At 41.9% G+C, this 14,215-nt stretch overlaps 1 protein-coding gene across 1 annotated transcript; it reads right to left on the reverse strand.

Annotated features, from left to right (window-relative positions):
* Positions 1-1,241: 1,241 nt before the first annotated feature.
* pck2 (phosphoenolpyruvate carboxykinase 2 (mitochondrial)) lies at positions 1,242-10,333 on the reverse strand. The gene is made up of 11 exons (XM_018698146.2): positions 9,979-10,333; positions 6,695-6,907; positions 6,418-6,602; positions 5,852-5,922; positions 5,581-5,716; positions 5,303-5,490; positions 4,149-4,311; positions 3,839-4,054; positions 3,332-3,469; positions 2,894-2,989; positions 1,242-2,640 (listed from the first exon to the last, which is right to left on the reverse strand). Exons 1-11 carry the CDS (start codon positions 10,008-10,010, stop codon positions 2,165-2,167), a joined length of 1,914 nt encoding a protein of 637 aa, XP_018553662.1. The 5' UTR covers positions 10,011-10,333; the 3' UTR covers positions 1,242-2,164.
* Positions 10,334-14,215: the final 3,882 nt, after the last annotated feature.

Below are 14,215 nucleotides of genomic sequence, written 5' to 3' on the forward strand. Positions count from 1 at the left end.
TTTTGGAGAGTTGGAGCTCCCCTCTCATCTTGTTTATCAAATAAAAGGGAGTCCTTGGATTGCAGAGGAGAATCAGACTGATTTCCCAGAAATGCTGTGAGCAGAACATCACACTAGTGTATTTGTATGTCACACACATTACCTCAAGGCACTGAGGGTGAACTTGAGCTTTTGGCTTATTTTCTTAGATTTTGCAGACACAGATCAGTGGAAACAGCTTGTCAAAGGCCTTCAGTGATCACGACTGTGAACAGCTACTCAAAAGCCATTTTCTTGTATATGCAGCATTTTACTGGTGGAGTTGCATCACAACCACTACTTTAAAGTATGAAGTATTAAATGATCTACAAAAGCAGGCTTGAAAACAGGGTTTTCTTTGCATTTTAAGTTTTTATATTTTAGTTTGTGCCTGTAAACTCTGCTGTAAAACAGGTCTCATTTGATAAGTCTTAATAATACAGTAAGAATAATAATAAACAATTATTTTTTTATTATTAGTCATTACTCAAAATTGAATGTATGCTGTCCACCAGAGTGGATACATCAATGACTTTTTCAAAAAAAGGTCTCAAAAGCTAAAGATAACAATTGTCACTGCAGATGTTTATAATACACAGCACTGCACTGTTTATCTCAATGTCCCTGTCCCTCTACGGAAGAAGCAGCATCACTGGTTAATAGCATACTCATACACTTTATTCAGCCTCATTTCTCACCTACACATACTGCAGACTTCAAAGGTTTCAGTGGTTAGAAAGTCTGGTTTCAGATAAGCTACTCACTCACCATGGAGTGTTTTACAACAGAAGCTCTACACTATGGAGTTTCTATGTAGTTTCATAAAGCTCATTATTACAATTAAAAAACTGGATCAGTTATGTTTTAATTTAAAGATGACGTGTTCATTGTTTTTCAAGAATAAAAGGAATCATGACTCGGATCATTTTCAGCAGCTCTGACAGGTTTCTATGTTTGGAGTCACTACATGGTGATAATATTTATATTTAGTAGAAGTCTGTGACTCAAACTATTGCCCTTAAGCCTTACGTTTTAATGTTTGAAGTTGATTTTATCACAGTACTATCCTGTAATAAAGTTCATGAACCCGATTATCATCTTTGACCTTATTTTCTGACTATAGTTTCCATATCTGTGTCCAGAGGCCTGTGGTTTTTCTCATTTTACTGAATTGACCTAATTAAGTTGCTAAACTGAAAATAAAAATTCATGCCACAGAGGGCTAATGATCTCAGTCGCATTTATTGGGCCAACATTTCACATACTGTGTGTAAACATCACCTGAAATCAAAGAATTTCATCACAAACATTACAAAACGCAAGATGAAAGATCCATATTAATCCTCAGACCCACTGGAAATCTCTTACAGTGTGTGAGAAGTTAATGGAATAAAAGTTTTATCTTAACATCAAGTTGAATTTAAAATAAAGCACATTTCATGAGACTAAAGTATATTAAAATCTCCTGATAAGTAAAAATGTTAAAACTTTATCTACTAGTTTTGTCTAAAATGATCTTTGTGCTTCAGCCTGTAAACATTAGCAGCCTGGACTGTATTGTTAATTGTCTCAAAAGGCACTATAAGGCCACAATGATTGTGCTACATGACAGGTTTGGTGAGTGGAGAGAGTTGCATTAGATTAGCTTTACAGAAATCTAATCTTCATGTTGAATCAAACCTCCCTGGCACCACTAACCCAGCACCAATCTGTCAGTGTTGCAGCATTAGTGTGACGTCCAACAGGTAGGTAATGTATTGTAGATTAACTTCTCCCTGAATTCTCTTAAGTTTCATTCCTAACTGATGACAGAGTCACTGACTGTGTTTTCATGCACAGAGAAATTTAAACATTGGCCTGAATATTGCTTTTTTTAAAAGAAGTATCTCAATATAATACTATAATAATAACATTCTGTCTTTTACAAACTACCAACATATATTTTTTTTTTTGTTTTTGTATTTCAGTAAATATCCTGTGTTGAAAAAAGTAAAGGACAAGTAGGATGTTTCTCTGCCACAGTGATGTGACCCACACTATGTTTATATGTTAATAATCTCTGTGTATGTACACCTGGTCAGTGACTCTGACTGCACCCTAATGATCTGATCCTGTGTCATTAGGGACTACCACCACCTTCATGAGGTCAGTAAGGATTGTGCACTCTGTTCTCCAAAGCCTTCAGCTCAGCCTCCACCTGAGCAGGCAGATCACCTCCAACTTGCTGAGTGAAATAGGCTCTCAACTCTTTGGTCTCCTTCTGCCAGAAAGTTGTGGGCACGTCAAATAAGGCACCCATGTCCACCTTGCCACTGAGGCCTTTAGTGTTGATAGTGCCATCTTCTGGCAGCCAGCCGATAATGCTCTTTTTGGCTGCCTCATCCTCCCTCTCCCGGCTGCAGCGCTTAAAGATCCACTCCAGCACACGGGCGTTTTCACCAAAGCCAGGCCAGAGGAAGGCACCGGTGGTGGCGTCCTTTCTGAACCAGTTGACGTGGAAGATCTTGGGCAGCTGAGTGGGGGCCTTTCGGCTCTCCATGCTCAGCCAGTGAGCAAGGTAGTCGCCAAAGTTATAGCCAAAGAACGGCCGCATGGCGAAGGGATCGTGCATAATCACCTTACCTGAAGGACAACATTAAACACTTTGGTTTAAATTGGTTTAGTAATGGTAAGAATCAACTTCCTCATAATCAAATTATCATAACTCTGTAAAGTCTGATATATTACAGGTCATGACACAATTTTTAAAAATTAGTCATTATAAAAAGACAGTCAACCCTAAAACACAGCAGTCTTTTCTCAGAGCTGTAAATCAGTATGAATAAATTTACATTTACAAGAGCTCAAACCAGAGGAATATCACATGTCCCTGTACCTTTATGCTCAGCAGCTGCTGTGGCCTCAGACCTCATTGCTGCTCCAACAAAGACTCCATGTTGCCAGTTGAAAGACTCGTAGACCAGAGGGACTCCTGATAACACCAACATTTTATCATATTTAATGCACAGCTACTTGTGTTTTACTTACTGTCATATGCAGCTAATTGAAATCCTGTGACCTCAGCACTGCTTAATTACTGGTTGCCATTTAAATTTTTGTTCAGTGTACTTACTCCTGTGTCAGTCACACCACAGAGGGCTAATAAACACTGTGACTGTTAAGGTAGCTTGCTGGCCTGGTGGTTAAGTTAAGCACCCAGAATATCCACCTCCCATCCCCTGCACCCCACGTGTACCCTGTCTGTATCTCTATGAAATAAAGGCAAAAATCAAAAAATCTCAATGTTAAAATGTTATTTAAAAGTGGAACCAACCCTCTGGCCTTCTTCCACCAAAGATAATGGCATCGATGGGAACCCCCTCCTCGCTCTCCCACTGGGAGTCAATGATGGGACACTGAGCTGCCGGGGCACAGAAGCGGGAGTTGGGGTGGGCACAAGGAGTCGAGCTTCCTGTTTACAAAGACATCTTCATTGTTATTTGTGTTATTTAATGACACAGTAATTTGGTCAAGAACTTTGTAAACATCTGAATATCATGGTGCAAACTGAGTCTGATCTTTAGGTCACTCCACTTTTAAACATGATGTTTCTTTGGCAAACCACTAGATGACACTGTTTACACAATGGCTGTAGAGTTGAACCATATCTGCTCTGTGTGATATCACAGTGAGTTTCTTTGGTCTGCAGATAATCTGTCAATAATCTGAACTGGTGGGGTGATCTCTTTGACACAAACACATGATTCAAGCCACCACTGACATCACTGACATCAGTAAAACTGATACGAGCAGGACACTGAGGCTTGATTCACTCTGTTACCTGGCTTCCAGGTTTTGCCGTGCCAGTCTGTGAGGGTGACGCTGGCTGCAGGGGGGTCAAGTCCTTCCCACCACACTCCTCCATCACTGGTCTCACCGACGTTGGTGAACATGGTGTTTTTGGCAATGGTGGCCATGGCGTAGGGGTTGGTCCTGTTTGAGGTGCCTGGAGCCACGCCAAAGAAACCGTTCTCTGGGTTGATTGCCCTCAGTTTACCTACAGACAGATATGTCATGGAGTTGACATTAAACATTTACTAGGTCACTGGAGAAACAGAGCGAGTCTTTGCACTTGAGCTCTTCCTTCTCACCTTGGCTGTCAAACTTCATCCACGCAATGTCGTCTCCCACACACTCTACCTTCCAGCCTGGCAGAGCTGGTTTCATCATGGCCAAGTTGGTTTTACCACAGGCACTGGGGAAGGCGGCTGCGACGTAACGCTTCACTCCCTGAGGGTTGGTGATACCTAGGATCTGAGAAGAAGAGTCAATCAAAATCAATCAAAGGACAAATCATGCTATAATTGTTACTCAACCTGTTGTGCATAGCCATCACACAGGCACTAAAAGAACATCATGGTAGTAAGATACAATAGGGGAGAACCGGGTCGAAAGTAACACTTCAGATAAACGTCATTGTAAAAGACACTTTGCATTTCCTAGTAAGTCTTGTGTTGACACAGTCAGACATTTCACACTTGTTTGGGCTCAGAGAAAATTGAGTTGTTACTTTTGTCCCGTGTTACTTTTGACCCGGTTTTCCCCTGCCTCATTATTTGCTATTTGAGATGTTTTTGAGAAGGTACTTTGTCAATAGCTAATTTTCATCTCAGATCCCCTGGCATCTGAGACTCAACCCGACACTGTGAAACCACTGGAATCCTGTTGGTCCATCAGAAAACGTAACTTCAGTCACATTTGAATACTGCAGACAAAGATCTGAGTATGATCTAAACCAAAATCCCATCCCAGGATTTATGTTAACATTTGAAAATTCTTGGCTGGTACATAGAGTAATTTCCACTGAGGACTTGAATTTTTATATTCATTTCCATAAATTATCTCATAAGGACCAATTATTTTATGACAACATAAACTGCTACAACACAGACATATAATTTTAATCATTATTTAAACACAAGTCATCAAAACTAAAACATTTAAGTCAGTTCTGTTTTTAAAACCATAACTGATAAACATGTTTTACAGCATCAGAATTAAACAGCAGGCTACAGCTAAGTGAATCAGCCCAGCCTTAAGACTGAAGATTCAAGATTCAATACTTTATTGCCATACAACTTAGTTGTTAGGAATTTGCTTCAGTGTCTTCATGACAAGACAACAATTATGTCATAACCTATAATAAGAAAAAATAAAAATAAAAACACATAATACATAATACATATAAACATCATATACATCCGTGAATGTAAGATATTCTCAACATGACATCCTTCATCCTCACCAGCATGTGCTCTGCCAGCCAGCCCTCGTCCTTGGCAATGCGGGAGGCGATACGCAGGGCGAAGCACTTCTTCCCCAGGAGAGAGTTTCCTCCATAGCCACTGCCAAAGGACAGAATCTGCCTGGTGTCCGGCAGGTGAGATATCAGCACCTTGTCTGGGTTACATGGCCATGAGTTGACCAGAGGAGCTGGAGAGTAACAGGAGGAAAAGGAATCTGTAAAATCATCTAAAATTAACAGAAAACAGTGAATTTGTGTCCAGCTCTTGAAATCTGAACCTTTGAGTGGTAAAGGTCGTCCCAATGAGTGCTGACAGCGGACAAACTCCACTCCTTCAGCCAGTTTCTTCAGGACAGGGGTCCCCATACGAGTCATGATCCCCATACTGGCCACAACGTATGGAGAGTCCGTCACCTGGAAGGACAGCAAAACATTTAGCATGACAAATTAAAGCGAGACAAAGCAATGCTAGGTACAACACAGAAGGCTTACTGCTGTGCTATATGCTTATTTCTGTGTATCATGGATTGAGAGGAGCAGAGTCTGTACCTGGACACCATATTTACTCAGAGTGGAGCCTACAGGACCCATACTGAAGGGAATCACATACATGGTTCGACCTGCACAGTAAAGACACTTTAATGCACAGTATATTTCCACTACAGGCAAGAAATTAGTTGATATTAGGCTGGAGGGGTCTTGGTGGAATATTTGACCATAGTAGCATCATGAAGCTTGGATAGATCCCTGATTGAAGACACAGATGATACATGTTCCTGATGTGTTTCATGTAAAGTGCAGCAATACAACAACAAAGCCGGTGAAGACTTTTGTTTGATTTCAGGGATTCACACAAAGTCTTCTCACAGGAAATATAACTTTTGTCTGTCTGAAAGAAAACTCAGCAGAAGTTCAACAGAGTTCTGTGAAATTTGTGGTGACTCAAACACTTATGGCCTGGACTAACTTCAGTCCAGGCTGCGTCCAAGCAGCCTGAACTGAAGTTAGTCTTTAAAGCATCTATTTTATTCTCCTTCATTTTTACAGAGGGAAGTAAAAGACATTGATCTCCTGACAACAAGGGAGATACATTTTATTTCCATCCAGGGACATACCTGCCATGCAGCCAGGGAAACGCTCCTCTCTGGCTTTCTGCCAGTCAGACTCACTCATCCAGCTGCCCAGCTGGCTCTTTACCCCTCCAGCAGGGATGGGGATGGTGTCCCTCTGGTTCTTGGTCACAATCACGGTCTTGCTCTCCACCCGGGCTACATCCTTTGGGTCTGTACGAGCCAACCAACTGCCAACAGAGAAAAAAATCAGTGTGATGCAGAAAAAGAGTGAAACAGCACAGAATGCATGCATATAAGTATTTGTATGCATTGTTTTTACCAGTTGTCATATTGGGGAAGCTTCTTGACCATCCCCTCCTTCTCCAGACCTGCCAGGATGTTGGCTGTTTCCTCCGGCGTCCCCGTGACCACATGTACACCGGAGGGCTTACACTCCTCGACCGCTCCCTTCACAAACTCAGCCACGGCCGGAGGCAGCAAGGGGATGGAGGCCAGGGATCGAACCCCAACACTCGCCCCAACACCACTGTGTCTGTAAGAGACAGGAATCTGACACTGTTAGTCGCTTCACAGCTACACATTACTGGATGGATCATGACTCTGGTAAGAGAAACATCCAAACAGGAGAATAAGTAAGCTGCTGCCTGGTCTCCCTCCATCACTTCTGATGCTGACATTCCCACAGTCAGGAAATGCAGACGGGCGGGCCTATTGTTTATTAGCAGCATGATATTCACACATATGAGCCGCTGAGAGGAATGCAGCCACACAACCTGGTAAAAGGCCTGTGTCTGTGTGTGTCCTGGTCTGACAAAAGGAAAAAGATGTGTGTATTTCTGTGTGCTTTGTTTTGGTTTTTTGGGTTTTTTTCTGTCTGACAAAACCTCTAGGTTGGGGTTATGGGTTCTGGTTTAGGGCAGAGCCTAGAGGAATTGTAAATACACATTTTAACTGAACTGCTCTAAAACTAGTTTCAACAATAAACTGACTCACGTTCTCCCTCCAGTCAGAAATCAGATACTTATTTGACAAATCACACTCTTCTGCTTTGACTGTTGATTCAAAGACAGAGAGGCAGACGTGATGTGCAGACTCACAGCTCCCAACACACAGACACACACACACACCTGATCATCTCATACAAAGGGCACAAGCAGCAGCAAGTGAGAGAAGATAAGAGGTAACTTGACAGAGATAAAGAGCTGAGATCAGGTTCAAACGTCCTCTGCACAGGTGATCACGTGTTTAACCAATGATGCAAGAGCAATTTATCATAAACAGTCCTGCTGTTCTGAAAAGGCCAAGTCGACGCACAGTCACAGACACCAGCTGAATTTATTTTATAATCTTTGGATTATTTAATTTGGATTTCCCAAACACTTTGTTGATGGCAGTAGTTTAGGAAGAAGCACCAATAAATCTGATCCTAATATATAAATATATATAATAAAAACTGTCTGTCTGGACCAAAGTGACATGTGATTTGGATTTTCACACACAGAGAGTTTCTGATATGTACACCAGTTTCAGATGTTGGTCTTTTACTGGACGACAGGACTCAGACAGACAATGTTCACCATGAGTTTTGTGTGTTAGCAACACTAACATTTTATTATTATCAGTAAACAGAGTACACCAGATGTAACTCATTAGAGCTCCAGGTATTTGTTCATAAAGCAGACTACTGGCCACATTAAAATGTGACCTGAGGGTGGAGCTGGAGGAAAAGAGGGTCACCGAGATTGTCACAGTTCATCCTGAGAGGAGCATGAAGGTCTGATCACAGCCCATCTAACATTCATCGATACGTTTTACTCAAAACAACAAACGTCAGCCACATGATGGAACTGGAGGGAAATTCAGATGTGTCTTCAGTGGTTTAAAGAAACATTTCTGTTCACAGGGAATATTCTGTAAAATAATCAGCTGAAGAAGAACTAACAGAGCTGTCCTATCACAGCTGCTCAGACAACACCAGAAAATAAAGACACTGTGTGACATGAGCCAGTCTCCTTCAATAAGCTCCATAGTCCCTGCTCACACTAAATCAATTAGTTCCTGATCATCCACTCTGTCATGACACTGATTATTCTAACCATTCGACTGGTGCTGAACATTATCTGCAGTGTGATTAGGATTAGGGAAGGAGATAAACTGGATTCAATTTGACATTAATTAACAGAAGGTTTGTTCATGTGCTGAAGAGAGAAGCAGGCGGAGGTGATTAGCTCCTCTGTTCCTTCTTTGCATTAAAAAAGCTGAATCTTTCAGAGATCCTGAACAGACTCTGATGACCTTTGCTCCCAGTTTCTCCCACAGTCATTCATCCCCCATGCTTTTGTCTCTGCCTCGCCATTCCTCACCCCATCCCCCACACCTGATCAACACGGGCATGCCTCCACTTCACTCATGTAGCAGCAACTAACTGAGACATCAGCTTTACAGAAACCTGACACAGAGAACATTGCTCGCTGCTTAAGAAGTTCATTTTAAAATGAGGGACATTATCCAGATCAGCGAGGAATGTCAGGAAACAGATAAGCCTGAAATGGTCTCCATTCCCCAGGCTGTCTCTAACTTCCAGTTGAACAAGTTGTCCTCCAAACACACCTCCAAATCAACGAGCCAATCCTCAAGCACCGACACGCCTACACTTCCCCCATACGGCCCCATTCCTGGTCAACAGCCTCTGTAGGGCAGAGTCTACAGAGTCCACAATGTGCAGAGTCTACAGTCTCTACAGAGCAGAGACAAGCTGAAATATCACTTAGAACTGCACACGTGCTGCATACATCAGCCTCACACAGGGAACAGTGAGTACACACAGAACATACTCCAGGAAAGTCAGGTAAACAGAGCAGTGATGACTCCAGTCATTAACAATCTGTGAAGCAGAAATGCAAACATGGTGCAGAGGAACATGGACCTGCTGACACAAACTCACTGCCTCACTTACTATATGTTTGTGTGTGTGTGTGTGTGTGTGTGTGTGTGTGTGTGTGTGTGTGTATGAGAGAGAGAGAGAGAGAGAGAGAGAGAGAGAGAGAGAGAGAGAGCTTTTTCTCCACGGTCCCTGTGTGATGGGTGGGTGATGGGTGAGGATTGGGGGTCACCGATCTTTAAAATCACATACTACTGTTATGAGCTATTTAACATATAAAGACATGGACAGTGTGATCTGATCTGAGGTCAGTCTGAGATCAAGTCCGACAAGTTTCGCTGCTGCTGACAAGGATTTCATAACAACAGACCTTCTGTAGCAACTGTTGCTTCAAATCACTGACAATAAAAGAATATTAACTGACGCCTCAGGTCACATCTCATTCTAACTGTATCGACACATAAAGTGCTAACTGGGCCTGACAAAGTGTTTCCTCTTCAGAAAACAGGTTTCAAATAACATCACTGTACGGTTGATCTTGAATGGCCACAGTACACTTCTGTGAGTTTACAACATATATTTACTCTCTTAGTGCCAGCGAAACAGACAAACCTGACTGTCAGATGTTACACGAAAGGAAAAAAATTTCACCCTGTTTACTTTAGGCATCGAACCATGTTAAATGTTGACGAAGCTACAACGCGGATTGAATTAAAACTCACCTCCGGACGACTGCCAGTAACAGACACGACATCTTCAGAGGAAAATCACACTGACAAACTCTGAGAGACTCACAGGCTCGTGTAGTGGATGTGAGGAGGTGGAGTGAGGTGCTGAGTCTACAGCCGCTCACAGCTCATATCAGACCGGACCTTGTACTTTGTTCCCTCTCAAACACCTGAACACCTCCGCTGACCACCGGGTCTGACAGAATCCTGATCCACCGTCCTCCGGGTCTAACGGTCAGCTTCTGTCCATACTGGTGTATTCGTTCCTCCAGATCATGGAGCCACCGGCTGATGCAAGTTTCACCACCGGTGCACAAACACAACGAAAACCACCGTGGAGCCACAACCCGGAAATACGAGCAAACGGAAGCGGATCAAGACCCGGAGTTCACACGAACCCCCCAACCTCCAGCTCCTGCACACAGCTGGATGACAAGTTACATTTATTTTGTTTGGAGATTTTTCTCTTTCCTCACGGACAACTTTCCCTGTACTTTACCATACTTCACCATTTGGTTTTATCAGCAGATTATTATTAAAATACTACGATGTTCTGTAAATCCTCCACAATGTACAGTGGGTATAAAAAGTCTACAAGTCTTTTCCCAAGTCTGTTTAATAATATTTTCAACTTTTTTTTAGACAATAAGCAAAAACAACAATCAAATTAAAAGAAACAAGTAACAATACAGTTCAACCACTACAATGATAATAAAGAAAGAACTGGGCAGAAAAAAAATAAACAAAGCAAAACCAAGGGAAAATCAAGACAGAATAATTACAAAATCGAAGAATGAATAAATAAATAATTCAATAAATAAAAAGAATAGAAACAATAATAATATTTGGTCGGTCTGTGGCATGTCATATCCTATTCTCGCATTAGTCAGGGCTCTCCTGGAGATCTAGCTCTTGTACATGCTTAAAGAAAGGGTCCCATATCTTTCTAAATTTCCTCAACAAGCCTTTGATTTTGTACCTAATTCTTTCTAGTTTAGTAAGACTAAGAACAACTTTTATCCACAGTGGATGTGTGGGGGGAGTTGTAGATTTCCACCTGAGCAGTATCAACCGTCCAGCGATAAGGGTAACAAAGGCTATAAACGCTGTCTCCACGGAACAAAGAGATATTGTACGTGGAATTACACCAAACAATGAAGTTATGGCATTAGGCTCAATCAATTTGCCTGTAATCTTTGACAATGATCGGAAACTTTCCTCCCAGTAGCCTTGTAGAGTGGGACAGGACCAGAACACATGGGCATGGCCAGCTAGTGCATGGTGACACCTGTCACATATTGGATCCACATCTTTGTATGTTTTTGAGAGCCTACTTTTGTAACGTGGGTGGGGTGTATTATTAGGGCCCGAGCACTAGCGTGTAATCGTAGCGGTTATTATTATTATTATTATTCTCGTGACGATACAATCGTCTTTTTGAGGGCCTAAACATGTTCAAAAACTCACGAAACTTTGCACACGCATCAGAACTGGTGAAAATTTACATTTGATAGGGGTCTCCTTCATTGCCATAGCGCCCCCCGGAAATTTTTAGACCCCCCTTGCTATTGGGTTTAGTTTGTCCGAGGTGAACGAAATTCGGAGGCATGATGTAACAATCCGAGACACACCAAAAGTCTCTTGACATCATGGCCTCAAACCTACAGGAAGTTGGCCATTTTGGTTTTAATTTGAAAATTTTGCTCATTTTTCGCCATTTTTGGAATTTGGGGACGATGTATTTGAACTCCTCTTACAGATTTTATCATATCGACCTCAGACTTGGTCAGGATACTCTTGAGGCCTTGCCTCGCCATGAAACAGGAAATTGTGTTTCAGTTGCTGTAATTCAGCCATACTTTATTCAAACAGTCCCAAATTTCATAGTGATGGTGAGGGTCCTGACATGAACACACCCACATGTCAATATTCACAAAAAGTTATAGCGCCACCTATTGGCCACAGGAAATGACATGTTTTAGACTTACACGTTCTGCTACTAGCAGGTTGATGTAATCCACTTCAGACTTGGTCAGGAAAGCCTTCATGGTGCCTTATTGTGAAGATTTTGATGTTCCGTTGAAGGGCGTGTCTGTGGTGGTGCAGCGAAGTTTCATAATATGTAAAATGCCGAGACGCACCAAAACATCTCTTGACATCATGGCCTCAAACCTACAGGAAGTTGGCCATTTTGACTTTATTGCACAAATTTTCATTATTTTTCGCCATTTGGGGACATTGTATTTGATCGAACTTCTTGTACAGATTTTATCATATCGACCTCAGACTTGGTCAGGATACTCTCAAGGCCTTTGTGATTAAAGGTTATCAAAAGATTTTGCTCATGTTGAATGGATGTGGCCATGGCGGCACCTCAAATTTCAATGCCTCGCCATGAAACAGGGAGTTGCGTTTAAGTTGCTGTAACTCGGATATGCTTTGTTCAATCAGCCCCGATTTTAAGAGTGATGATGAGGGTCCTGACATGAACACACCCACATGTCAATATTCACAAAAAATTATAGCGCCACCTACTGGACACAGGAAATTACATGTTTTAGACTTTGACGTCCTGTTACTAGCCCGTTAATGTGATCCACTTTAGACTTGGTCAAGATAGCCTTAAGGACTTCATGATGCCTTACTGTGAAAATTCTGATGTTCCGTTACAGGGGGTGTCTGTTGCGCCGTGGTGAATTTCGATGCCTTGCCATTAAGCAGGAAGTTGATGTAAGTCATGCATTAGGGATACACCGATACCGATACCAGCATCAGCAACAGTATCTGTCCGATACCCTGTTCCTGTATTCGTATTCATAAAAGTGTCCCGATACCACAACACCCGATACCACTTTACGGCAGTGTGACATTCAGTTGGGCAGTCAGGGGCTAATTGAGAGCAAGGAGGAGCAATGTCGGTGGTGTGGAGGTATTTCAAAATGGATGATGGCGACAAAAGTAAAGTGGACTGTAAATTATGTTCTGCAAAGTTGTCAAAAGGAGGGACGAAAGCGAGTACTTTCAACACATGCACTTTGATAAAACATCTAAAAAACCAACACAACGCCGAATTCAAAGAGGGTTAGGGTCAGTCACAGCAATTTCTTACAGCCAGAGAACTAAACAATATCTGATGAAAATAAAACACGTTTTCAAGTAAAGTGAAGTGAAGTGTAATAACACCAATAAGTACTCATATTGGTATTCAGTATTCAGTACTCAACTGTAAGTACTTGTAATTGGATTGAAAAATGTGGTATCAGTGCATCCCTATCATGCATACTTTTACATTCAAAGATACAGATATAATCATAGCACCACCTATTGGAAACAGGAAATGATGTGTTTTATCGAAGTAGGTTCATGTGATTCACATCAAAGGTGGTCAGACAAGCATTAAAATCATAATAGTGCTATATTGTGAAAACTGTGAGTCTTCATGGGATGCCCTTGCTGTGTTGCCATGGCGAATTTTGATGCTTCGCCATTAAAGAGGAAGTCGTTGTAACTCCTGCATGCACTGTCCAGTCAGCCCCAAACTTCACATTTTCTTGCTGTCATGGCCTGTAAACATCTACATGCCAATATTCAGGTATAGTCATAGTGCCACCTGATGGGGGCATTAAGGGACTTCTGACTCATTCATTCTGTGTGTGGCACTCACACAGTCACAGAACCATGTCGTACGACCTGCGGGGACCCCGCAGCCGCTGGTCCCCCGATGGGCGCGGGGTGCGAGGGCCCGTTCAACGCTTGTTGCAGCTTTAATTTTACATTGAATCAGTCCATGCTTTGCACAGATAGATGATTTATGTACATGGGGTTTTGTTATGTAAAATAATGAAACCAGGATGAATTATTAACCTGGTATGAAGCAAAACAATGATTTTATGACAGTGGTCTATCAACTTCTGGTACAAGATCGCTGAAGCTGCTAGGTCGGAGCTGCAATTCTGAAGAGACTAGCAAAAGACTGAAAAACTTTCTGCCTCGCAGACTTGACTTTCTCCACATGTACAAAACATCATAGACCAATAAACGAAATATTATAGGAAAATATGATGCTATGAAAACAGTTAAGCAGCTATGTTATCTTGATTGAGACAAGCAAACTAAATTAGCTTTTCTAATTTACTGCAGACTGGTATGCACTGTATTACAAAGAGGCAAGATAAAACTGTTGTGTAAAATTGTAGCAAGTACTTTTCCCTGCCACTGTAGCATCACATCA

This window comes from Lates calcarifer, linkage group LG24 (assembly GCF_001640805.2).
Source record: "Lates calcarifer isolate ASB-BC8 linkage group LG24, TLL_Latcal_v3, whole genome shotgun sequence".
NCBI classification, from domain to species: domain Eukaryota; kingdom Metazoa; phylum Chordata; class Actinopteri; family Centropomidae; genus Lates; species Lates calcarifer.